Raw genomic sequence first — 26,919 nt, 5'->3', positions numbered from 1 at the left:
TTCAACAAATGGTGCTGGCAAAACTGGATATCAACATGTAGAAGGCTGCAAATAGATCCATATCTATCACCGTGCACAAAACTTAAGTCCAAGTGGATCAAGGACCTCAACATAAATCCAGCTACTCTGAACCTGCTAGAAGAGAAAGTAGGAAGTAGTCTTGAACGAATTGGCATTGGAGACTACTTCCTAAATAGAACACCAGTAGCACAGACTCTGAGAGAAACAATCAATCAATGGGACCTTTTGAAACTGAGAAGCTTTTGTAGAGCAAAGGATACGGTCAACAAGGCAAAGCGACAGCCTACAGAATGGGAAAAGATCTTCACCAACCCCACATCTGACAGAGGACTGATATCCAGAATATATAAGGAACTCAAGAAATTAGACATCAAAATGCCCAACAGTCCAATTAAGAAATGGGCTATAGAACTAAACAGAGAATTCTCAACAGAGGAAACTCAAATGGCCGAAAGACATTTAAGGAATTGCTCAACATCCCTAATCATCAGGGAAATGCAAATCAAAACAACTCTGAGATACCACCTTACGCCTGTCAGAATGGCTAAGATCAAAAACACTGAAGACACCTTATGCTGGAGAGGATGTGGAGCTAGGGGAACTCTCCTCCACTGCTGGTGGGAATGCAAGCTTGTACAACCACTTTGGAAATCAATATGGCGCTTTCTTAGAAAATTGGGAATCAATCTCCCCCAAGATCCAGCTATACCACTCTTGGGCATATACCCAAGAAATGCTCAACCACACCATAAGAGCACTTGTTCAGCTATGTTCATATCAGCATTGTTTGTAATAGCCAGAACATGGAAACAACCCAGATGCCCTTCAACTGAAGAATGGATAAACAAAATGTGGTACATATACACAATGGAATACTACTCAGCAGAAAAAAACAATGGCATCATGAGGTTTGCAGACAAATGGATGGATCTAGAAAAAATCATCCTGAGTGAGGTAACCCAGACTCAGAAAGACAAACATGGTATGTACTCACTCATAGCAGGATACTAGACATGAAACAAGGATGAATTGTCTGCTACTCACATCACCAGGGAGGCTACCCGGAAAACAGGACCCCAAGAAAGACACAGGGATCGCCCAATGACAGAGAAATGGAATGAGATCTACATGAACAGCCTGGACATGAGTGGGGATAATGAAGGGTGAGGGTCGAGGGAAAGAGAGCTTGGGGGAGCGGGAGATCCCAGCTGGATCAACAACAGAGAGGGAGAACAAGGAATAGGAGACCATGGTAAATGAAGACCACATGAGAACAGGAAGAAGCAAAGTGCTAGAGAGGCCCACAGAAATCCACAAAGATACCCACACAACAGACTGCTGGCAATGGTCGAGAGACAGCCCGAACTGACCTACTCTGGTGATGGGATGGCCAAACACCCTAATTGTTGTGCTAGAAACCTCATCCAACTACTGAGGGATCTGGATGCAGAGATCCATGACTAGGCCCTGGGTGGATCTCTGGGAGTCCAATTAACGAGAATGAGGAGGGTTTATATGAGCGAGAATTGTTGAGACCAAGGTTGGATAAAGCACAGGGACAAATAGCCAAATGAATGGAAACACATGAACTATGAACCAATGGCTGAGGGGTCCACACTGGATCAGGCCCTCCGAATGGGTGAGACAGTTGATTGGCTTGATCTGTTTGGGAGGCATCCAGGCAGTGGGACCAGATCTTGTGCTCATTGCATGAGTTGGCTGTTTGAAACCTGGGGCCTATGCAGGATTGTTTGGCTCGGCCTGGGAGGAGGGGACTAGACCTACCTGGACTGAGTCTACCAGGTTGACCTCAGTCTGTGGGGAAGGCTTTGCCCTGGAGGAGATGGGAATGGGGGGGGGGGGCGTTGGGGGGAAGGTGAGGGGGACGGGAGGGGGGAGAACAAGGGAATCCGTGACTGATATGTAGAACTGAATTGTATTGCAAAATAAATTAAAAAAAAAAAAAAAAAAGTAAAAATAAATATAATTAGTATTAGTATTTACCAGAGTCATGAGATACCTGCCAAAAAAAGCTTCAGACCACATATGGCATCAACCCAAGAGAGAGAAGTGTGTTGCAATCACAAAGCTGAGTTGGAGATCAAAACAAAGTTGGAGACCTGAAGAGCATTTTGACATCAGACATGGAGATGCAGAATCTGGAGTTTGTCCAGCTGTTTTTCAGTCTTGCTTTGGTCTGGTATTTCCTCACTACTCTCCTTTTCCTCCCTTTTGGGATAGTAACGTGTATGGTGTGTTATTGTATGTTGGAAGATTGTGATCTGCTTTCTGACTTTGATTTTACAGAGACCGCCATGAGTCTCAGAAGAGACATTGAACTTTGGACTTTGAAACTATTTGAAAAGATTACAAGAATTAAGAGCTTGGGGGGAAGAGGAAGGAAGGAGGATCTGTGGTTGGTATGTAAAATGAGTAGAAAATTTCTTAATAATAAAAAAGGAAAAAAAACATTAAAAGCCATAGTGTCTTCTACACAGGATAGTTAGGCTGCCCACAGAGCCAAGCCTTTGTGTAGCCCATATCTGAACCCATCATGTAAAACCTGGAGCTTGCAGGTTCTAATGGGAAATTATTACAGCCACACCTTGCTAATTTATGTCAGTGATAGAGACCCCTACTTTAAATTGCTGAATTTCTCAGAGATAATTGAATAAATGGAAAGAACTTAAAGAAACTGAGCTGATATTTCCTGCGTTTCCAAGCTGCCTGAATCCCACAATGGGTGTTCCTACCCCATGATCCTTAAGGAAAACAAATGAACAATTAAAGCATTTTAAAACCCTGATTAGAAATACTTGATGGCTAGTCCAGACGTGCGTATATATAATCATGCAAATATATGGAAGAAAACTATATACTAGCTATATTACATTAAAATAATAATCACTTTCAAAATGTCATGATTTAACTAGCCGACTTGAATAAAAATGGCATTTTGTCATTTTTTTTCAAACAAACAAACAAAAAAACAATTAAGAGTTGTGTCTTTGTTGGAGGAAGTGTATCACTCACTGGGGTTAGGTTTTGAGGGCTCAAAAGCCCATGCCAGGCCAAACCTTTCTTTCTCTGCCAGTGGATCAGGATATAGCTCACAGCTATTGCTCCAGTGCCTGCCTGCATGCCACCATGCTCCTTGCCATGATGACAATGGACTAAGCCTATGAAACTGTAAGGCAGCCCCCAATGAAATGCTTTCTCTCATAAGAGTTGCCTTGGTCAGTATGTTAAGACAAACTCTACAAGATGTTTTGTAGCTATTATTCCTGGATTGAAACGTTTCCTCCTGAGGGAAGGAGAGGGGCTCATCGGACTCAGGAAGCTTTTGGTACTCATTCATGAGGTCCCTCCCCAAAGGTCCAGACCACCTCAGTACCTAACATATGAGGAGTAGTCAATGAGCATTAGCTTTTCTTTTTTTATTACTGTTATTATCACTATTCCTGTTATTTCTATTACATTTATTATCATTACTATTAAAACTATTAGAGATTTCAACATGTAGAAGATCAAGTTCCAGAATCACTTTTAAAGATTAAGATATACGTTAAATCCTTAAAACTATAATTACATACTTACTAGCTAATGTTAAATTATGATAGTTTCATAGGTGATTACCGTATTAATTATTTTGCATCATTGTGACAAAATACTTGGAAGAAACAGCATGTGGGAAGAGATTTATTTTGGCTCAGGGTTTCAGACAAATTTCAGTCCTTTGTGGCAGGGAAATCATGGCACTGGAGTCTATGGCAGAGGTTCACTCTGTGGTGGCAATAAGATGAGGTGATGGTATTCACATCATGGAGGAATGTAGATGAATCTTAAAAGGTCTTATTAATAAAAACAAACCCGGCGCCAGGTATTGGGGTGAACGCTGAAAGATCAGAGAAACAGAATCAACCACAGCTAAGCTCGCCTCACCAATTCCTCAGCTGATCTCATTTCCTCAAATTGGAAGCCTCTGTGTCCTCATCTGACTGGATCTCAGCTGAACTGCTGCTCAAAAGCCTAAAAGGTTAACAGACTCTAGTTCTTGGTCTTCATGCCTTATATACCTTTTTGCTTCCTGCCATCACTTCCTGGGATTAAAGGCGTGTGTCACCATGCCTGGCTGTTTCCAGTGTGGCTTTGAACTCATAGAGATTGGATGGATCTCTGCCTCCAGAATGCTAGGATTTTTTTCTCAGCTTCTCACATAAAATGCTGCCATTAGCCTAAGTCTCTAACAAGAAAGAGAAAGGCAGCTCTGTAGAGCAGACAGGAGGCCAGTGTCACTGTTCAGGCATGATAGTTGTGCTTTAGAAAAATCCCAGTGAACAACCAGGCAAATTTTTATGAATTAGACCTTCTGTGGGAGCAAGAGAAAATTTAACCAGAAATGCTGGTTATGTGTGTGCCACCATTTTCTGGCCTCTATGTCTATCTAGCGACTGTTCTGTTCTCTGACCCCAGATAAGTTTATTAGGGTACACAATATATTGGGGAACATAATACCACTACAGAGGAAGAGGAGGCAAAGAGTGCTGGCAGGAGCTAGAGACAGGTTGACATGCAAAGGTTCATGCTTAATGGACTGCTTCTACCAACCCCACTTCCTTTGGGATCCACAGGCTTCAATATAGCGTTATTTCTACATGCTCTGCCCCATCAACCTAAAGTGCTCTCCTCTAACATGCCACTCAGCTGCTGCTCTGTAGCTGTTTGACCTCTCTTGCGGTTTCCTCGGACTCTATCCTACAAGGCACTGGCCATGTTGTATTTTCCTACATAGCAACTTAATTCAATTTAAACCATTTGATGATTCACAGGCTCCTTTAACAAATGTTTTTCTTTTCCAATAAATCAAATTTGCAAGGGCAGTGTCTATTCTGCTTATTACTAAATTGCCAGCCACACAGCGAGGTGCCTGAAATAGAAGTTGCTACTTGGGGTAAATTAAAGAATGTAGAAATGGTGGTGTGGTTTTCTTTGATCCCTCACTCAAGCCCCCTTTTCAGTGTCTTCTTTGTATTGGAGTTATGGCAATCCCTCCTTCTTCATGGCTAGCATTTATGACATGAATTCATATGTTTTATTGGAGTTTGGTATTATATGAAGATAAACCAAGAAGGTATTGTTTTATCATTCTGAGAAGTGTTGCTCATTTTCTGTTGGGCTGGGCCAGTATCCTTCACAACAGCATTTCTGGTTAAATTTTCTCTTGCTCCCACAGAAGGTCTAATTCGTAAAAATTTGCCTGGTTGTTCACTGGGATTTTTCTAAAGCACAACTATCATGCCTGAACAGTGACACTAGCCTCCTGTCTGCTCTACAGAGCTGCCTTTTTCTTTCTTGTTAGAGACTTAGGCTAATGGCAGCATTTTATGTGAGAAGCTGAGAGAAAAATACTAGAAAGTGTTAAAATCAGCAAATAGCTCAGTTTGAGTCCTCCCGTGTGCTTTAACAGGGCTTGTTCAGCTCTATGGTGGGGGAGGGGAGCTTTATTTTATTGTTGTACTTCAGTATTTGTGAAGTAATTTTCTCATCCTGTTGTATATCCCAGTATAGCGACAGACGCCAGTGATAGAATTTTCTAAGAGGGTCCATACCCACATCTTTTGCTAAAATTCAACTAAGACACTGATAGTTAGAAATGAAATTATCTAGTTGTCAATGCTACAGGGAAGGGACTTCAGGTATTTGGTTTTGTCTGTTACATTTTCTGCATGACCTATAGTGCCAATTTAGTGTTGGGAGAATATCCACATACATTCTATGAAGTATATCACTCATAAACCCTGCTTCCATGGCCTCATGTTTCAGGAGCACACCTACTGTGAAGCATGGAACTTGCTTCCAGGAAGGGTGTTAAGAATCTGTGTGAAGCACATATATCACTTTCACAAGTGCAACATAAATTACTATTGAAAAAACTTTAAGGACCAAACCACTCTCTTGACTTTCTTTGCACAGCAGAACAGCCCCTCTCTCTTGGGGTTACCTATATGTAGGTAAGGTAAGGACCACCACTTCTTGGGAGTTCAGGTGATTTCCAGCATCCATTACCTGCTGCAACAATCAACCAATTATAAATTGGTCTGTCTCACATGATCTTTTAATTTTATTTCGGATTCACACGGTTGTTTGAAGCCAATGAAACTTAACACTGAAGTGGTGATAAAGTGTTCACCCTCTTAATTCTTAACAGTTTTATTAATTGTGTGAATGAACAGCTTGCATGCTAACCAATTATATTAAAGAAAAAATGAAGGTGTTTCATTCACTGTAAGTTGTCTGTCATCAGCTTTATGGACGTTTTTGCTACTAAGACTCACTTTCTAGGCAGACCCTGTATAAATACAGGCTACCATAAATCTTATTTTTTAAGTCAATAGGCTTTTAAATTTTTTTGTTGTTGTTCAAGTATATTATCTCCAAGAGATACTTTATATTTCTTTTCTTTCTTTTTTTTTTTTTTTGGTTTGTGGTATATTTGAAATTGAATAAATTTTTTTCTTTTTCCTTTTTCTTTTTAAAATTACACTCATGATATTCATTAGTTACACTCATGATATTAATCACATTTGTGGTATTCATAGATTACATTCACAGTATTCATTCAATTTTATATATATATATATATATATATATATATATATATATATATATATATATATATTTAATTTTAAATGCTGAATGTCATTTATTGAAGGAGGGAGGAGGTTTTAAATACAGGCTTACAGCACAATGAGAGAACCCCGGAGGGCAGAAGTTCGCTACTGATGTTTTACAATCTTGCATCTGTTAACGCCCATTATTCAGGATACACAGACAAGGAACTTTCCTTAAGCATTCAGGAGGGTGGAACCTGGCAGGGAATTAGCATAGGGAGGATATCAAGATCAAGGTCTGCAAGCAAGGCAACAGTTACCCAAAACGGGGGGGCCAGGGACCTACAGGTCCCCCTTTTATTAAAAAATGAGCTTCTGACTTGGGTTGCGTGGGACGTCAGCAGGTCACTTTACCCGTCATGGAGACGCCTGCCCAGGCCACACAGGCGCTCTGTCTTAGGTTGGTGAGTGCCCCCCAGGAATTACCCGTCTCTGAATACTCATTATCATACAAGCTCAATCATGTGTGAGCTGCAGAGTTAACTGCTGCCAAAGATCCCAAAGTGGTGCTGAGTTTACAATCTGTATGTTCAACACAGAAAAGACCAACCGAGGTCCTATCTCACCCATAGCCAGTAGGCTAAAGGCAACTGAGCAATTCCCTTCCTTAATGAGCCATACTGTATATTGGAGTCCTTATAAGATAGTATCCCAAAAGCAACTGGAACTTGAGTTTATAAATTTATAATTTTCAAAGCCAATTGAGATGCATATAACTACTGAATTAAATTTATCATGTCCAATAGAATGGAAGATTAACTAACTGTGGTAGCTACTTTTGTTGCCAGGGTCTCCACTGTGCTAGCTGTAGTAAGCAATTATGAAATGGTAATCCCAGAAACAGTAGCAGCGGTGGCCGCCATTGCTATAACATCAACAGTGGCAGCAGCAATGTCAAATTCTCTTCTGCAGTGTGTGGACATCCACTGGCATGGATACAACTCCAGTAACACAAACCACCAAGGCCCATTTTTCTTGATCCCAGCATGACTTTAGCTGACAGCTCTTCTGGAGAATCCAATCTCATGGCTACAGTTCCTAGGCTTACATTAATGCTTGCCAAAGCTGTCGATATTGGGCTCTCAATCACCATTGGCATCAGAAGGGTAGATTTTTTCATGAAGACCCATTAGGTCTCTGTCATGTTGGGCTTAAGCAGCAGCCACAGGGTGCGTTCAGTGCTTAGGAATCCAAAGAGGACCTCATTGTCCTTATGAAAGACATAAACAGAACCCTGGGGCCATGCCAACACTAGATCGAGTCTCCTCCACGTGCTAGTAGAAAGAGCCTTCCATCGTTCCAGAGGGTGAGTTGCAACAGGAGCCCTCCAGTGTTTATCTGCATTGGATACTCCAGCAGAATCCACTGATATAAAATTTAAAATATATAAAACAAGGGAAAGAATAGATTGTGGAGAGGAATGATGAGACCCTAGTTCTCCCTTTTTTTACTTTAGTAAAATGTTTGTTTATTTGTTTAATATTTCCAATTTTTCTTTTATTTTTATTTATTTTTTATTGTTTAAAATTAATTAATTAATTAATTTTTCTTTTATCAGCTTGATACAGTATGTATTCTTATCTTAATAGTGAGATGTTTCATTGAGGCTTGCTCAGTAATTGAGTAAAACCGAAATTTATTATAAGCCACAGTCATCCTAGGGACCTCCATGCTATATATATAGCCTCCATGGTTCTGTGGGTTGTAGTATGATTGTTCTTTATTTTATATCTAGAATCCACTTATGAGTGAGTACATACCATGTTTGTCTTTCTGGGCTTGGGTTACCTCACTCAGGATGATTTTTTTCTCGTTCCACCCATTTGCCTGCAAATTTCATGCTTTCATTGTTTTTCTCTGCTGAGTAGTACTCCATTGTGTATATGTACCACATTTTCTTTATCCATTCTTCAGTTGATGGGCATCTAGGTTGTTTACAGGTTCTGGCTATTACAAATAGTGCTGCTATGAACATAGTTGACCATGTATCTTTATGGTATGAATCAGCATTCCTTGGGTATATGCCCAAGAATGGTATGGCTGGGTCTTGAGGTAGTTCGATTCCTAATTTTCTGAGAAACCGCCATACTGATTTCCACAGTGGTTGTACAAGCTTGCATTCCCACCAACAGTGGAGGAGTGTTCTCTTTGCTCCACATCCTCTCCAACATTGACTGTCATTGGTGTTTTTAATCGTAGCCATTCTGACAGGTGTAAGGTGGTATCTCAGAGTCGTTTTGATTTGCATTTCTCTGATGATTAAGGATGTTGAGCATTTCTTTAAATGTCTTTCAGCCATTTGTGATTCTTGTTTTGTGAATTCTCTGTTTAGCTCTTTAGCCCATTTTTTAATTGGATTGTTTAGTATTTTGATGTCTAGTTTCTTAAGTTCTTTATATACTGTGGAGATCAATCCTCTGTCAGATGTGGGGTTGGTGAAGATCTTTTCCCATTCTGTTGGCTGTTTTTTTTTTTTTTGTTTTTTTTTTGTCTTATTGACCGTGTCTTTTGCCCTGCAAAAGCTTCTCAATTTCGAGAGGTCCCATTTATTAATTGTTGTGCTTAGGGTCTGTGCTGTTGGTGTTATATTTAGGAAATGGTCTCTGGTGCCAATGCATTCAAGAGTACTTCCTACTTTCTTTTCTATTAAGTTTAGTGTAACTGGATTTATGTTGAGGTCCTTGATCCACTTGGACTTGAGATTTGTGCATGGTGACAGATATGGATCTATTTGTAATCTTTTACATATTGACATCCAGTTATGCCAGCACCATTTGTTGAAGATACTTTCTTTTTTCCATTGTATAGTTTGGGCTTCTTTGTCAAAAACCAGGTGTTCATATGTGCATGGATTAATGTCAGGGTCTTCAATTCGATTCTGTTGGTCTGTATGTCGGTTTTTATACCAGTACCAAGCTGTTTTTATTACTATAGCTCTATAGTAGAGTTTGAGGTCAGGGATGGTGATGCCTCCAAAGGTTGCTTTATCGTATAGGATTCTTTTAGTTATCCTGGGTCTTTTGTTTTTCCATATGAAGTTGAGTATTTTTCTTTCCAAGTCTGTGAAGAATTGTGTTGGGATTTTGATGGGGATTGCATTGAATCTGTAGATTGCTTTTGGTAAGATTGCCATTTTTACTATGTTAATCCTACATATCCATGAGCATGGGAGATCCTTCCATTTTCTGATATCTTCTTCAATTTCTTTCTTTAGAGATTTAAGGTTCTTATCAAAAAGGTCCTTCACTTGTTTAGTTAGTGTTATCCCAAGGTATTTTATATTATTTGTGGCTGTTGTAAAGGGTGATGTTTCTCTGACTTCTTTCTCAGCCCTTTTATCATTTGTGTATAGGAGGGCTACTGATTTTTTTGAGTTGATCTTGTATCCTGCCACTTTACTGAAGGAGTTTATGAGCTGTAGGAGTCCCTGGTAGAGTTTTTGGGGTCACTTATGTATACTATCATATCATCTGCAAATAGTGAAAGTTTGACTTCTTCCTTTCCAATTTGTATCCCTTTGATCTCCTTTTGTTGTCTTATTGCTCTAGCTAGAACTTCTAGTACTATATTGAATAAATATGGGGAGAGTGGACCACCTTGTCTTGTTCCTGAATTTAATGGTATTGCTTTGAGTTTCTCTCCATTTAATTTGATGTTTGCTGTTGGCTTTCTATAAATTGCCTTTATTATGTTTTGGAATGTTCCTTGTATTCCTGATCTTTCTAAGACCTTTATTATGAAGGGGTGTTGGATTTTGTCAAAGGCTTTTTCAGCATCTAATGAGATGATCATGTGTTTTTTTTCTTTCAGTTTGTTTATATGGTGTGTTACATTGACAGATTTTCATATGTTGAACCATCCTTGCATCCCTGGGATGAATCCTACTTGGTCGTGGTGGATATTTTTTTTGATGTATTCTTGGATTCGGTTTGCCAATATTTTGTTGAGTATTTTTGCATCAATGTTCATGAGGGAGATTGGTCTGTAGTTCTCTTTCTTTGTTGCATCTTTGTGTGGTTTGTGTATCAGGGTAATTGTAGCCTCATGAAAAGAGTTTGGTAGTGTTCCTTCTGTTTCTATTGTGTGGAACAATTTGAAGAGTATTGGTATTAGTTCTTCTTTGAAAGTCTGGTAGAATTCTGCACTGAAACCATCTGGTCCTGGGCTTTTTTTGGTTGGGAGACTTTTGATGACTGTTTCTATTTCTTTAGGGGTTATTGGTCTATTTAGATGGTTTATCTGGTCTTGATTTAATTTTGGTATGTGGTATTTGTCCAGAAAATTGTCCATTTCTTCCTGGTTTTCCTTTTTTGTGGAGTACAGGTTTTTGAAGTATGAACTGATGATTCTCTGGATTTCCTCGTTGTCTGTTGTTATGTCTCCCTTTTCATTTTTGATTTTGTTAATTTGGGTGCTCTCTCTTCACCTTTTGGTTAATTTGGCTAGGGGTTTGTCTATCTTGTTGATTTTTTCAAAGAACCAACTCTTTGTTTCATTGATTTTTGTATTGTTCTCTTGTTTTCTATTTTGTTGATTTCAGCCCTCAATTTGATTATTTCCTGGTGTCTATTTATCCTGGTTGAGTTTGTTTCTTTTTGTTCTAGAGTTTTCAGTTGTGCTGTTAATTCATTGGTATGGGATTGCTCCATCTTCTTTATGTGTGCATTTAGAGCTATGAATTTTCCTCTTAGCACTGCTTTCATAGTGTCCCATAAGTTTGGGTATGTTGTACTTTCATTTTCATTGAATTCTAGGAAATATTTAATTTATTTCTTTATTTTTTCCTTGACCCATTGATGTTTCAGGTGGGCATTATTCAGTTTCCATGAGTTTGTAGGCTTTCTATAATTTTGTTGTTGTTGAAGTCTAACTTTATGGCATGGTGGTCCGATAAGATACAAGAGGTTATTCCAATGTTTTTTTGTATCTGTTGAGATTTGTTTTGTGGCCAAGCATGTGGTCAATTTTTGAGAAGGTTCCATGGGGTGCTGAGAAGAAGGTATATTCTTTTGTGTTAGGATGGAATGTTCTGTAGATATCTATTAAGTCCATTTGTGTCATAACATCTGTTAGGTCCTTTATTTCTTTGTTAAGTTTCAGTCTGGTAGATCTGTCTTTTGGTGAAAGTGGTGTGTTGAAATCTCCCACTACTAATGTGTGGGGTTTGATGTGCATTTTAAGCTTTAGTAATGTTTCTTTTATGAATGTGGGTGCTTTTGTATTTGGGGCATAAATGTTTAAAATCAAGACTTCATCTTGGTGGATTTTCCTGTGATAAATATGTAATGTCCATCCTGATCTCTTTTGATTGATTTTAGTTTGAAGTCTATTTTATTAGGTATTAGGATAGCTACACCAGGTTGTTTCTAGTTACATTTGCTTGGAAAGCCCTTTCCCAGCCCTTTACTCTGAGGTAGTGGCTGTCTTTGAAGTTAAGGTGTGTTTCTTGTATGCAGCAGATGGATGGGTCCTGTTTTCTTACCCATTCTGTTAGCCTGTGTCTTTTTATAGGTGAGTTGAGACCATTGATATTGATGGATATTAATGACCAGTGATTGTCAATTCCTGTTATTTTTTGTGGTTGTGTTGTGTTGTCCTTCTTTGGTGTATGTTGATGTGGGATTATCTATTGCCTGAGTTTTCATGGATGTGTTTAGCTTCTTTGGGTTGGATTTTCCCTTTTAGTGCTTTCCGTAGGGCTGGGTTTGAGGACAGGTATTGATTAAATCTGGTTTTATCATGGAATATTTTGTTTACTCTGCCTATGGTGATTGAGAGTTTTGCTGGGTATAATATTCTGGGTTGGGATCCATGGTCTCTTAGTGTCTGCATAAGATTTGTCCAGGACCTTCTAGCTTTCATAGTCTCTATTGAGAAGTCTGGTGTTATTCTGATGGGTTTGCCTTTATATGTTACTTGGTCTTTTTCCTTTGTGGCTCTTAATATTTTTTCTTTGTTCTGTGTGTTTAGTGTTTTGATCATTATATGGCGAGGGGACTTTTTTTTGGGGATCCAGCCAATTTGGTGTTCTGTAAGCTTCTTGTATCTTCATAGATATTCTTTCTTTAGGTTAGGGAAGTTTTCTTCTATGATTTTGTTGAATATATTTTCTGTGCCTTTGAGTTAGTGTTCTTCTCCTTCTTCTATCCCTATTACTCTTAGGTTTGGTCTTTTCATGGTGTCCCAAATTTCTTGGACGTTTAGTGTTACGACTTTTTTTGTCTTTAGTGTTTTCTTTGACTGATGAATCTATTTTCTCTATTGTGTCTTCAGCGTCAGAGATTCTCTGTTCCATCTCTTGCATTCGGTTGGTTATGCTTGTTTCTGTAGTTCCTGTTCGTTTAGTCAGGATTTCTATTTCCAGCATTCCCTCAGCATGTGTTTTCTTTATTGTCTCAAATTCATTTTTCAGATCTTGGAATGTTTCTTTCATCTGTTTAATTGCTTTTTCTTGCCTTTCTTTGATTTCTTCCAATTTTTTGTTCGCTTTTTCTTCCATTTCTTTAAGGGAATTTTTTATTTCCTCTTTAATGGAGTTTTTCATTTCCTCTTTAAGGGAATTTTTAATTTCCTCTTTAAGGGAATTTTTATTTCTTCTTTAAGGGCCTCTATCATCTTCTTAAAGTCAATTTTAGGATTGATTTCTTCTGTTTCTTCTGCCTTGGTATGTTCAGGTCTTACAGGTGTAGAATCACTAGGTTCTGATGTTGCCATATAGGTCTTTATGTTGTTACCTGTATTTTTGCACTGGCGTCTACTCATCTCTTCCTCTGCTCGGTGCAGGTGGTGTCTGTGTCTGAAAGTGCCTCTCTTGTTCTAATTTTTAGTCTTGGTTCACTAGGAGTTCTTGGTTAAATTGGTGCTGTTGGGCTGTTTCTTTGGGAGCAGCTGATCTCAGTTGGTGAAGTACATACTTATGATTCTGGTGATCTGGTTCGGTGGCTGGGCGGTGCCTTCTTTTGTGTTCTCAGGTCACGTTTTGCTCATTCGTCAACTCCTCAGCTGATCTTGTTTCCTCAGATTTCAAATTGTAGGGATCTGAATCCTCTCCCGGATGGATTTCAGCTGAGCAGGGTAGTCCCACCAACACCTCCAAGTTGTTGGGTTTCGCAGGATCAGCAGCTGGGCCCTGGTTTGACCTCAGACAGAGTGTTCAGATCTATTCTGGTTCCATCCCATGGAGATAGCTTCTTCCCCGGGTGTTGGGATTAAAGGCGTCCCTGTTCCAAACTCTTGATTAAGAACTTGTTTTCACTAACTCTTCAGCGGGTAATAGCTCAGTTTCTGGTCTTTATTGCAACTGTGTTTTGGCCGCCTCCCACCTGGCCTGCCTGCCTGCTGCCGCCGGGCCTACCTGCCTCTGCCGGCCGCCTCCGCACCTGTCTGCCCGATACTTTATATTTCTAAGACTTATATTTAATGAAAGCAAGAAAGATTATATAAAATATATCCCAGGTGCTGGGGAAATGAATGAGTAAAGCACTTGATGCATAAGCATGAAGACTTGAGTTTGGATCTCTAACACATAAAACTTAGGAAAGGAGGCACATGTCTATGACCTTGTGACTGGTGGGAGTGGTAGAGGAAGGCAGATCCTGGGGTCTTGTTGGTTAGGAGGGCTACCAGTTGGTAAGATCCAAGATCAGCCAGAGACCATATTTCAAATAATAAAATAGAGAGCAACAGAGGAGGGCATCCGATGCCAACCTCTGTCTCCAAACTTGCAAGTATGGTGAACCCACTCTCATGTTCACATGCATCACACACACACACACAGAGAGAGAGAGAGAGAGAGAGAGAGAGAGAGAGAGAGAGAGAGAGAGAGAGAGAAGAAGCAGGAGGAGGAGGAGGAGGAGGAGGAGGAGGAGGAGAAATATGGAACAGGAAGGGATACATTGGGGTAGAGAAGGAGCAAGTAGGGTTAAAGAAGGAACCTGGGAGGGATAAATAGCACTAAATACTTTTCAAAAAGTCATATGGAAACCTACTACTATAGAAACTTCCTAAAATATATCTATACATATATGTAAAAAGAGTTGAAAAGTAGTTGTTGTACAATGGGACAATAATGCCTATACTAGACACCAGAGGCTCACAAATAAAATGTTCAGTGACATGAATGGGTTACTTCTTTTAGAGTTGTTGGGAAGTGGGGCCCCAAAGAATCCCCAAACATTTTAAACTACTGACAATGCTCTTCATTACCTTCCATAACTTGATAGTAAGATACCTATTGCTGAAAATACCACAAACTTGAGTCACAGAACATGGAGAAATTAAGCTGGTACTGACCTGTAAACTTAATCTTTATAGATTAGCTTGTATAGTCCTGTAAGTATTATGCACACTATTGGAGGAGAAAAGTAATCATCACTTTTATCCAGATGTGGTCCCTATGAGCTATAAAAGCAACTGGATTGGCAAGACATGTCTACTGGTGCAATAGTGGGACAACTATTGTGGGAGTAACCAACCACTTTCTGATTGGATAGAAGTCTTGCTCCATAAGATGAAACCAGTACCTAGTACCATCTCACTACACAGATCCTAGACCCTGGGAGAGAACCGACTACTATAATTCTGCTGAATGGGCATAGTATTAAAACAGCTCCTAATGACAAATTATTATACCTCTAGATTAAAGCACTTATTAGTCCTCATCCAAGAAGCTTCTATTTGCAGTAGGTGAGATCAACACAGAGATCTATCAATTACTAAACTGCAGAGAATAAGGGACTATAGGATGTCCAGCCCAAAGTGGAATATATCTGCTGCACGAACTCCTCCGATGACCCAGGGATCATTGCAGAAGTGGGGACAGTAAAAGTGTAAGTGTCAGAGGCAGTAGGTGACTGCAAGGAAACAATGTCTTCTGGACACAGCAGGGCAGCTGAACATATGAACTCACATCGATTGTGACAGCATGCACAAGCCCTGTGCAAAAAGCCCAAGCCAGACCAAACCTCAGCATGGGGAGGGGAGGTGAGCTACAGTTCCACTCCTGGCCCAGAGACTATTAGCAATTTTTACCTTCTGCGAAAGGAAGAGTCAATTTTTTTTCTAAAAGTATGGCCCCCCCAATAAATTGACGATGCTCCAGTGAAAGGCCATACATCTGAGGACTCTTGGGCAACACAAATTGGTTTTGATGGGGGAAAAAAGACAGAAAGTTGGGTGGGAATAGAGGAAGGAATGAATCTGGGAAGAATTGGGAGAGGGAAGGTGAATGCGATCAAAATACATTTTACAAAATTCTCAACTAAAAATAACTTAAAACAAAGAAAATGGAATTTAAAAACATTGGGAAAAATTACATCATAAACTTAGTTTCTTTTTAAAAATTTACTTACTATTAATGTGTGTATATACATGACATGTGAGATGTGCAGCTTGTGGATTCTGCTCTCTAACCTTGATATAGTCTTCTAGGGAGCATTAGCTGCCACCTTTATACAGGCCAGAACTGAAGGCATCTCAACTAGAGGATCGCCTCAATCAAGCTGGCCTGTGGGCATGCCTGATGCGCATTTTCTGGATTGTTGATTGATAGTAGAGGATCCGGCCCACTGTGTGCGGTGTACCCTTGGGACTGTGGGCCTATGTTGTATAAGAAAGCCGGCTAAGCAAGAGCCAAAGGGAGAAAACCAGTAAGCAGGATTATTCCTCTGTCCCAAATTGCTCTGGTTTGAATTCCTGCCCTGACTTCCCTTAATGATGGACTGTGACCTGGAAGAGGAAGATGAAACAAGCTCTTCTCTCCCCATGCAGCCTTTGGTCGTGATGTCGATTGGAGCACCAGAAAGCAAACCAGGATATGAGAGTTCCAGAGCTGGAGCTAAGGCCATCAGCTTTATATGCTAAGCCGTCTTATGGCCTGTAAGGTTTAGTTTGATCAGAAATATACACACATAAAGACACATTCAGACAGACAGACAGACAGACAGAGAGACAGGCACACATACCTACACCCACACCACATTTCCTTATCCTTCTGGCTTTGTTGTCCTCTGTGACAACCACTTAGAAGCTAAGCATTGTAGATAGATAATATTAACATTAAAACTTTGAAATCAGTCTACAGAAAGGCAGTCAGGGTCCTGTGAGCTTTGACACAGGGCACCTCCTCTTCCTTTCCCTCCACCTTATCTCTCCAAAAATCTCATCCTCTTTCACATCCAGAATTCTTGTTACTTGTGCTTTTCCTCAAAGAACAGTATTCTCCCTGCTCCCTTCTTCCTTGGGCATCTCATTCACCCTTAGAGCTTTCATATAGCTATGTTATGTTTAGGAGTGAACACTGAGTGACCAAGGGGTTTGAAAATTATTCTCACCTTATCTCTCTGTGTATAAATTACATAATTTATGTCATACCATGTGTCTGAATAAAATCTGAAAAACTCTGTAATCAACATTATTATACAAAAGTCCAGGTGTCAAGTATGGATATCAAGTACTTGGCCTGACCAAACAATCTGAGTGTCTGCATGTCTAAAACTCTCCATGAGAGATTTTTAAATAGAAACAGCATGAATAAATACATAGTTTTATGAGCCTTGATTGGGTATTCATCCATTGTCTCAGACCAAGCATGTTTATATTAGGTTTGTCTGTGTTATTGAGAAGTGAACTGCTGTAACACAAGATTGACTCAGTACAGTTGGGAGACTTTTTTTTTTTTTTCAAGACAGGGTTTCTCTGTATAACAGCTCTGGCTGTTCTGGAACTTGTTTTGTAGAACAGACTGGCCTCAAACTCACCGTAATCCAAAGTTCTGGGATAAAGGCATGTGCCACCACCACCTGGCAGGAGACTTTTTTCTTGTGGGCTAGGTTAGTTTTCTAAAACCTTTATTTTGGTGGTATTGGGGATTAAATGACTACTTATTGTGTGTGTGTGTGTGTGTGTGTGTGTGTGTGTGTGTGTGTATGTGTGTATGTCTGTGTGTAATGTGTTTGCACATGTTGTGTATATGTACACATATGTGCTCATTTGCACATAGAGCCTAGAGGGCAGCATTGATTATTTCTCAGTTACTCTCCATCATATTTATTTATTTGTTTGTTTTTTGAGACAGAATTTCTCTGCGTAGTTTTGGTGCCTGTCCTGCATCTCACTCTGTAGACCAGGCTGGCCTTGAACTCATAGAGATCTGGCTGGCTCTGCCTCCTGAGTGCTGGGATTAAAGGTGTGTGCCACCGCTGGCCAGCTCCATCTTATTTTTTGAGACTGGGTCTCTCAGTGGACCTAGAGCTCACTTATTCAGTTATACTAGCTAGCAAGCAAGCCCTACAGACACTCATGGCTCCATCTCCCAATGCTGGGTAAAAGACAGCCATGCCTGGCTTTTAAAGTGGGCAGTGAGGATTCAAACTGAGGTCCTCACGCTTGCACAGCAAGCATTTTACTTACTGGACCATCTCCTCGGCTCCATAAGTATTTTTTTTCCTTAGAAGTTATTCTGCTCTGTATGGTTTACCTGTCTGATTTTCTTCTTAATCTTCTGACTGGCTACGGCTTCAGGTTTTCAAACACGGCACCCATGACTTTGCTTTGGCCAACCTACTTCTGGTGAATGAAACTCTGGTGCTGTGGGATGGTCTGTTTGTCAAGTGTGTTGCTGATTGGTCAATAAATAAATCACTGATTGGCCAGTGGCCAGGCAGGAAGTATAGGCAGGACAAGGAGGAGAATAAAGCTGGGAAGTGGAAGGCTGAGAGAGACACTGCCAGCCGCCACAATGAGAAACAGCATGTGAAGATGCCAGTAAGCCACGAGCCATGTTGCAAGGTATAGATTTATAGAAATGGATTAATTTAAGCTATAAGTACAGTTAGCAAGAAGCCTGCCACGGCCATACAGTTTGTAACCAATATAACTCTCTGTGTTTACTTGGTTGGGTCTGAGCAACTGTGGGACTGGCAGGTGATAGAGATTTGTCCTGACTGTGGGCCAGGCAGGAAAACTCTAGCTACAAATGGCGTCCAATGTGGTGGCAAGAGTTTCCACCTAAAAACTGAGAAAAAAGATTCTAAAACGGAGCTAAAAACAGTTCCTAGTTGTCTCTCTCAAATGAGCGGCAGCCTGCCAGTTTGAGCTACTGGCAGGTTCCTAGCGTGTGCGCTTGATCTGCAGTATGGCGGGAATGAGGCCTCTGCAAGTGGCACATTAAGCTGTGTGGTGGATTTAGCCTTTGCTAGTACAAAACAAAAAAAAGAGGTTTCTGGGCTACATGCTGCTTGGATAAAAGCATAGACCCAAGATAGCTCCCAGAGCTGGCAGTAAACGTACCACCGCCATGTTGGGAAGCTGAAGTGGGTGGAGCCAGCAGCCATAGCGTCGTTTCAGTCTTACAAATGCTGCAGTTTAAAGTAATAGATTCACAATAAGACAGATTTAGATGTAATAGTTTACAATGTGTGTAAAATATACGTAGGCTTGAAAGAGACCAAAAAGGTGACATATACAGTTATAAAAACAAATACATAGTTTTAAAAAATAAAGTCTTTAAAGAGACAGTAAAATTAATATAAAAAATAAGCCACATAAAGATGAATATTACACAGAGAATCTGGATTGTGTTGTCTTTGGGATTTTTAACTGCAGAAAAACATTTGATTGTAAAAGCTGTTGAGTTATGCCAAAATGTATATTTTAAAGATACCTTGACTTCAAAATTTGGATGTAAGGATGTGTTGCTTTGGAAAGGAGACTCTGCTTTTGTTCCCACAGAAAGCCAGAGGCTATGGATTTGTTCCAGATTAAGATACATCAGGTTTGACCAGCCAAGACCCCCTGAAAGGTCTCTGATGACACCATGGCCCAGATGATCCAACATCCAGAATGGTTTAAAGGCAACTTGCTCAGACAATACACCCTCATAGACTACTCCATAATCCTAAAATTTTCTTTGTGTCCCCATAAGATACAGCGCCCCCCTCCAGCAGGAAGTAGTAAGAGAAGCTACGCCTGAATTCCCAAATTATATGTAATTTTACTCTGTTAAGGTTAAAACCTTCCTTTTTGAAAAAAGAAAAGGGGAAGTGCTGTGGGATGGTCTGTTTGTCAAGTGTGTTGCTGATTGGTCAATAAATAAATCACTGATTGGCCAGTGGCCAGGCAGGAAGTATAGACGGGAAAAGGAGGAGAATAAAGCCGGGAAGTGGAAGGCTGAGAGAGACACTGCCAGCCGCCACAATGAGAAACAGCATGTGAAGATGCTGGTAAGCCATGAGCCATCTGGCAAGGTATAGATTAATGGAAATGGATTAATTTAAGATGTAAGAACTAGATAGCTAGAAGCCTGAGCCATTAGTCCAAACAGTTTAAACAATATAAGTCTCTGTGTTTACTTGGTTGGGTCTGAGCAGCTGTGGGACTTGGCAGGTGAGAGAGATTTGTCCTGACTGTGGGCCAGGAAGGAAAACTCTAGCTACACTCTGGTTAGTTTTGTGCTCAGCCTTTACATACGGTAGTCATCTGGAATCTGCACAACAGGCATGGATTAGATTGTTTTTATACTAGAGTGGGATGGATAGTTCCCATTTCCAGTTTTTAATTGCAAAGTCACATTGCTAAGATTCTTGCACAAAGTCTACAGTAAGTCTATCAAGACTGAATCTTCAAGAGATCTACAGGACTACTGGGGGAAATGATAAGTGGCAGATGCTAACACTGCTATAGAGTGTGAATGCTGGTGCATCACCAACGTCTATCTTTGGGGTGATGTATTTGTTTATTCTAAAGAACTTATTTGCATTTGGCTGGATTCCAGCTCATAACATAAAACCCCAAGTGTTCATTAAGAAGCAACACAATTCCTTTCCTAGTTAGTGAAGCGATTTTAGCTCAATTCTTGCGGGCTGATTTTGCACTTTGGGATGTTTGTAGTTGCATATAGGTGAAATTCCTCATGTTCTTTTGGTCAGTTTCATCACAACTATTTATGAAAATTCTCTGGTGATGTCACCGGTCCTCTGGGCCACTCCATCAGTTACTGAGAACAGTTGATAGATTCCTAATTTTCTTTTTTCCTTTTTTTTTTTTTTTTTTCGAGACAGAGTTTCTTTGTGTAGTTTTGGTGCCTGTCCTGGATCTCACTCTGTAGACCAGGTTGGCCTTGAACTTACAGAGATCTGCCTGGCTCTGCCTCCCGAGTGCTGGGATTAAAGGTGTGAGCCACCACTGACAGGCGATTCCCAATTTTCTGATGTCTTATGAAATGAATTAAAATTATTCAAAAAAGGTGTATGACATATGGATCAATACCTTGAAATGTGAGGGGTGAGGGGCATCAGAAAAGGCATGATGATGGCTGCACCACTTGAAAGATGACTTAGCTCATCTTGCTTTGATCATGATGTGTTCTTAGTGTTTCCCATCTCTACCAGCTGTTTTCCGTACATTAGGATGCACCCTGCTTAGGATCTGCATCTCCATCAGTGCTTCAGTACACCCTTAGGCCTGATTCCAAAGGCTTCCCTGGAATATAGTTAGGTTGGAATCTCTGTTTACTCACCCATTGAAAGGGATTCCATTTTAATCCAGAGAGAACATAGACATGGCTATCCTTGCCTGAGTATTACACATGTATTAATGTACTAACTGCTTTTCTTATTGCTAGAGTCTAATATCTGACAAAAATAAATTAATGTAAGAAGAGATTATTTAATTTTATGTTGAGGTTATACAGACAATTGCAAAGAAGCCATGATGACATGAGTGTAGGACAGTGGGTCATATGCCCGCAGTCAGGAAGCAGGGAGACATGAATGATATTTTGATTATTCACCTGGCCTCTGTTTTCTTATTTTCATTCATTTTTGGCCTGCAGACCATGGGATGGTGCTCCCCACATTCAGGGTAGGTACTCCCTCCTCAGTTACACCTCTCTGGAGTCACACACCCTAGGTCATTCCAGGTCCAGTCAAGCTAAAATAATCACTCCATCTTGATTTGTGTCTGTCTTCCCTCTCCACTTTCTTCTACCTGCCTAGTTGGATGTCTAAGGCATCCAAGACAGATAAAATATTTTCAAATGCCTGTGGACATTCTAAGGACACTGTAAGGACCCCTCCTTTACCAAAAGTGGCTGACTACTCAGCTTTCCTTACTCTGTAAGGACACTCTGCCCTTAGCTAATCTTGCCAGCTCAGTTCAGAATTCCTTCTTCCGATTCTTGTGAGGTTCCTCACAGCTGACCCCACTGTGCTTACGATAACATGTCAGCTCTTTCCATTTCTTTGGGTATTTTAACAATAAAACAAATGCTTTGCTATTTAAAATATGGTCTCTCTTATTTATTTCTATTAATTTTCCCCAAAAGTAATTGATCAGTTTGTTAGGATTTCTGTGGGTAAAATGCTATAAACTATTGTTGTGCTGCAAAAATACTCCCCAACAGTCATTCTGTCAGCTGGCTTAACAACCAAGAAAAGCTACACTAACAGATGTTTGCACAAGCAATATTATCTATAAAACAATTGTTAATAATGCTCTCCATTTTGTTTCATTTAATAAAATAATAACAGATAACAATGACAGTCATAATCCATTTAGTTTAACTAGGTAAAATCTTTTTACTGGTCTATGCAGTTGGCAGAGAGAATATTCATGTGTGCCTGCTCCTGTGTATACATGTATGTAGGTGCATTTCTGTGTGTGCCTGTACATCTATGTGTATGTGCATGTGGATGTAAGTAGTTGACGTTGAAGGTTACTGCTCAGGATGTCAGCCATCTTGTGCTTAGATACAGGTATCTCACTACCCTGGCTCACTGAACTCACTGGCCAACAATCCATGTGTCTCCACCTCTGCAGCACTAGGATTGGATGCAGATGCCAACCCTCACCTCCAAGCTTTTTATGTGAGTTCTGTGGACAAAATGCAGGTCCTTACCTTGTGGTACACTTACTTTACTGACTGAACCAACTCAGAGAATATTCTTGAATCAAATGAAGGAGACAGAAATACCACAGAAGAAGACAAAACACATGGAATTATCATGGCAACCAAGGAAAGCTGGAGTAAAGCAAACAATTACCTTAGGGTCATGAATCCCAGAAAGCTCTTCATAGATCTTCTCACCTACCATGACAGCAGCCAAGTTCGCCGTGTATGTAGAAAGGCAAAACATACAGAAAATGGCCCAAAGATTCATCAGAAATCTTCCAGTCCAGCATTTTGGGGGTTTGATGGCTGCTGTTCTGCCAAACAGAAGGGCATAGCAGACATTCAAGGCAGAAGAGAAGGAGAAGACTTTGTTTCTATTCCGCCCCTTAGGAGTCATACCAAATGGGCTCTTCCATTCATACAGAGTGAGAAAGATGGCAGTGATATGCAGAGCTACAAAAATCCCCAGCCACATGGTCCAGTGAAGTGGCCACATGAAGGCTCCAATTGGAGCTGCTGTGTCTCGAGTCCTCACTAAGATGCCCAAACTGGTTGAGAAGAAAGGGCTGGTGAAATCTATCACCTGGCTTCGTGCAGTATTGATGCTGAAAGAAGTGACTGCCATGTTGGCAGTTCCACTCAAGAGATCGCCAACCAGCCCAGTCCAATGACCATTTTTCCAAGCTCCATACTTTCCATCCCCTACAATGTAGAGGTCAAAGTCAAAGTTCATGTCTTCTGCTAGCTGTTCCAGCAGATCAATGCAATACCCATAGCAGCACTTCTTGAATTTGATTGGCACTGTATCATTACTGCTATGGAGGCTGTTAAACAGGCTGTCCAATATGGAAGAGTCATTAGTCATTGGGTCTAGACAGAGTTGTCCAGCAGGGCATAAGCCTTCATCATCTACTTCTCTTGTGAAAACAAATGGGTGTTCAATCAAGGTCACCACTCTCAAGTGTAACTTATTTGGGTGCTGGTAGTGGGTTTTGTGCCTCTGGGCCTGCTCTGGCCATATTCCAGAGTCCATGACAATTCGTCCCCCTTGCCAGCTGCCCAGGCGAGTCCACATGGGCTTTCCCACAGGGTCATGCTGCAAGTTCCAGATGAAAAAGTTGTTTTCTGAGCTGATGATGGTAGAACCTTTTACTTTGATGGAGCCACTGAGACCTCTGAAAGTGGTGTTGGCTAAAAACCTGGGAAAGAGGATCAAAGGTAGAAAGTAAGAAAAAGAGGCAATGCCAAAGTCAAGAACCAGTGCTGATCCTTGCTTTTCTGTCTTAATAAAAAGAAGTCCTATTAAAAATATTTCTTTTATTTTTTAAATTGTAATATAAAAATCGCCTTGCCCCATATCCCTTTTACCCAACACCAAGTTGCCAAAACACGTAATTCCCAGCTTGTGGTTTTTCCCTATAAAAACTCTCTATCCCTGCGCCCAGGGTCACCACTGCATTTCCTTCCATATGCCTGGAGGTGGCCCAGGTTGAACCTGACAATAAAAGGACCCTTATGTGCTTGTATCGGAAACCGGCTCCTTGGTGGTCTCTGGGGGTTTCAAGAAATGAGTACAACACCATTTATTATTAGAAAACCAATTGGTACGCTCTTCCCTGGGGAGTCCTACTTTTAAAAACAAAGGCTTTGTCTATCTATACTTTCTTCAAGAATAATATAGACTTTAATGAGATCTTACCTTCAAGTTCTAGTTCTGGCAAGGTGCTTGACAATTAATTGGTTTTACTCCAAATATTTTTATTGATTGCTAAAAGTGGCACTCATTGCTATTATATATTTTTCACAGGTTTCCAACTTATGGAGGTTCTGAACATCTTTGACATTCAGTTCTATTGTTTACAACTTTTGATTGTGATGAAATCTGTTCCATGAAATTTTTGGTATAGAGATGAGTTTTAATAAATATGTATATTCTTTTATAATTGCTTAAAATTGCATTTATATCATCAGGGAATAGCCATCTTTTGTATAATGTTTTTCCTTGTAGAGTAGAAAATTAGCATATCTCTCCTCATGGGGCCAATCAGAGATGCATGCTGGATATTACCCACAGAACAAAGAAAAGGATGATAAATAAACTTGCTGTTCCCAGGACAGCCTCAGGCTATCCTCCCTCACCATTAGAAGAAAACAATTGGCCCTAACTCTAGAGAAAGAATCTGCTAGAAGTCAAAGCAAGGAAAATGACTAAATGCCACACGATTTCTAGCCCTGTGGACTTGAGCACTTTCCATATACATTTTGACATTGACTAGACAGGAAAATGCTTGGTCACAGCATCTGCTTTTCTCAAACAGGAAGAGGGGATAACAGAGCTAACACATACACTTAATGATGACCTTGTTTCAGAATAAAAGCTCAGGCTTTGGTGTCAGATGGACCTGTATTTGAATCTTCACCCAGTTTCCCAATAGTAGTGACCCTGAGCAGGTTACTTGACTCAAAGATTTAATTTAATCCTTAGTAAAGAATGGGGAAACTGATCTTTGTTATATTACAAGGCTTTCAAACAGTGCATGTAATACACAATACACCTTCCAATGTAGAGATGTTGTGTTATTAGCTGGAGACCAAACCACTGCCTTAGCATAAACCCTTAGCAGTGACTTCAGCATATTTAAAATGAAAAGGAATTAAATTGAAATGTGGGGTGTAGCATAGTATGTGTTTTGAGGAGCCCAGTGACAGGTCTAGCTGCCCAGAGAAACATATTCATGAATTGCCTGCCACATATATTATTCCATAATTTACAAATGCAGAAGAAGTCATGTTGCTGCAGAAGGGATATAGAAAAATCAGAAAGTGTGAAATATTCCCTAATTTTCATTAGTGATAAGTGTGAATCACATTTGAAGATGCTACTGTCACTGAAGGCAATGAAACCATTTGTTGTGGTAGATTGCATGTAACGGCAATCACTCATGTTAAAGCACCCCAGTGGGATGCTACTACTTAAATAAATTCTATTTTGCAAGAAGTAATGAAGTCTCAGCTATCTTAGACTTTAAAACAGTTTTCTACTTCAGAGAAACAGGGATCCAAATCATTAAAATCATATATAGATTAATCAACTGACAAATCCCTTGGTGCCACAAAAGAAGAACAATTATGATGGTGTTTTTAATTCGATACCTACCTTTAGATTTCTTAAAACATGCACACACATGGGATGCTGGCCTAACTCAGGGGATGAAAAGTCTGGTGGTAAATGGGTAAGTTTCATTTGGCCAATTTTGTGGTCATAGAAACATAAAGTGAAAGTTGTAGAAACAACTCTTCATTAGTTTGAGAATATTTGGGGCTTAATGATGATGGAGTTTTAACTGGAAGGATCCAGGAGAGATTTCTTCTGACTAAATATATATTTGAATCTTCCCAGTTAAAAGGCATTAGAAGTCTGTATAAATCTTTCATAGATTTTGTGGTTCCCACATTCTGGTAAAGCTATTCCTCATTATCAGTGTGAACATTTAACATGGCCATGGCTGAAGGACAATGCCCAGTGCATCTGTGGCAGACATTTGTCAAAACAAAACAAAACAAAACAAAAAACCCAGAGCATATTTTACTGTGAAATTGTCATGGAGAAATTCTGTTTGTGAATTCATACTTATGACAGTTCATTTGTATCTTTTTTATTTTTCCTTTTATAGTAAGGATAAATGAAAACCATCTCATTGATAGCTTTCAGCTACAGTCATCCTCACTAGGTATTCTTTGTGAAAGATGACAGTGGGTAGCTAAGTCTGGATTTTCACTCTATTACCTGAAATATTAGAAGGTAGAAATCTCATTTTTGCTTAAATTGAATTCCACCATGCCCTTCTGTACTTGCCCTGGACTCTTCTTGGATGAACAAGAAAGAAAAGGAAAGTGAGGAATCATTTTGTTGGCAAGATAAATGGATACAAACTACCTGGCAGCGTGCTTAGCACTTATGGCTGTTGAGCTGAAAATCACCTCATTGGCTTAAAGAGCTCAAGGACTAGTTGTAGGGGAAAAGAAAATGAATAGGTGAATCAAGCCCCTATAGTATGGCAGGGTTTCCCCAAGCTTGGACATTCTGACCCAGGGTATCAAGGAAGGAATCTTAGAGGAGGAGGAGCAGGGCTGAGTCTTGAAGAAGAAGGTACACTTTTCCAGGCAGAGAAGCTGGGCAGTGATGCAGTTATCTGGGCAAGACACGTTCAAAATCTAGAAACAAGGGTGCGAGTCATGAGATCCAAGTGGTAAAAAATGAGCCCAGAGACCAGGGATGGCAAACAAATTATGTCAGATCTGAGGCCTCAGTGAAGGCAGTGAGGAACCACTGACAGG

General features: G+C 40.1%; 1 protein-coding gene across 1 annotated transcript in view; it reads right to left on the bottom strand.

The window, feature by feature from the left end:
* The window catches only part of Grin3a (glutamate ionotropic receptor NMDA type subunit 3A), a 197,043-nt gene that overhangs the window by 95,951 nt on the left and 74,173 nt on the right, over window positions 1–26,919 (bottom strand). Inside the window, exon 3 of the mRNA XM_052718787.1 lies at window positions 22,733–23,780. Coding sequence (XP_052574747.1) covers window positions 22,733–23,780 — 1,048 coding nt within the window. The remainder of the gene's footprint in view (window positions 1–22,732; window positions 23,781–26,919) is intronic.

Source organism: Peromyscus californicus, unplaced genomic scaffold, assembly GCF_007827085.1.
Source record: "Peromyscus californicus insignis strain IS unplaced genomic scaffold, ASM782708v3 Scaffold_5__1_contigs__length_169319896, whole genome shotgun sequence".
Taxonomy (NCBI): Eukaryota; Metazoa; Chordata; class Mammalia; order Rodentia; family Cricetidae; genus Peromyscus; species Peromyscus californicus.
The sequence above is the reverse complement of the archived record's forward strand: the minus strand, read 5'-3'. Positions and strand labels throughout refer to the sequence as shown.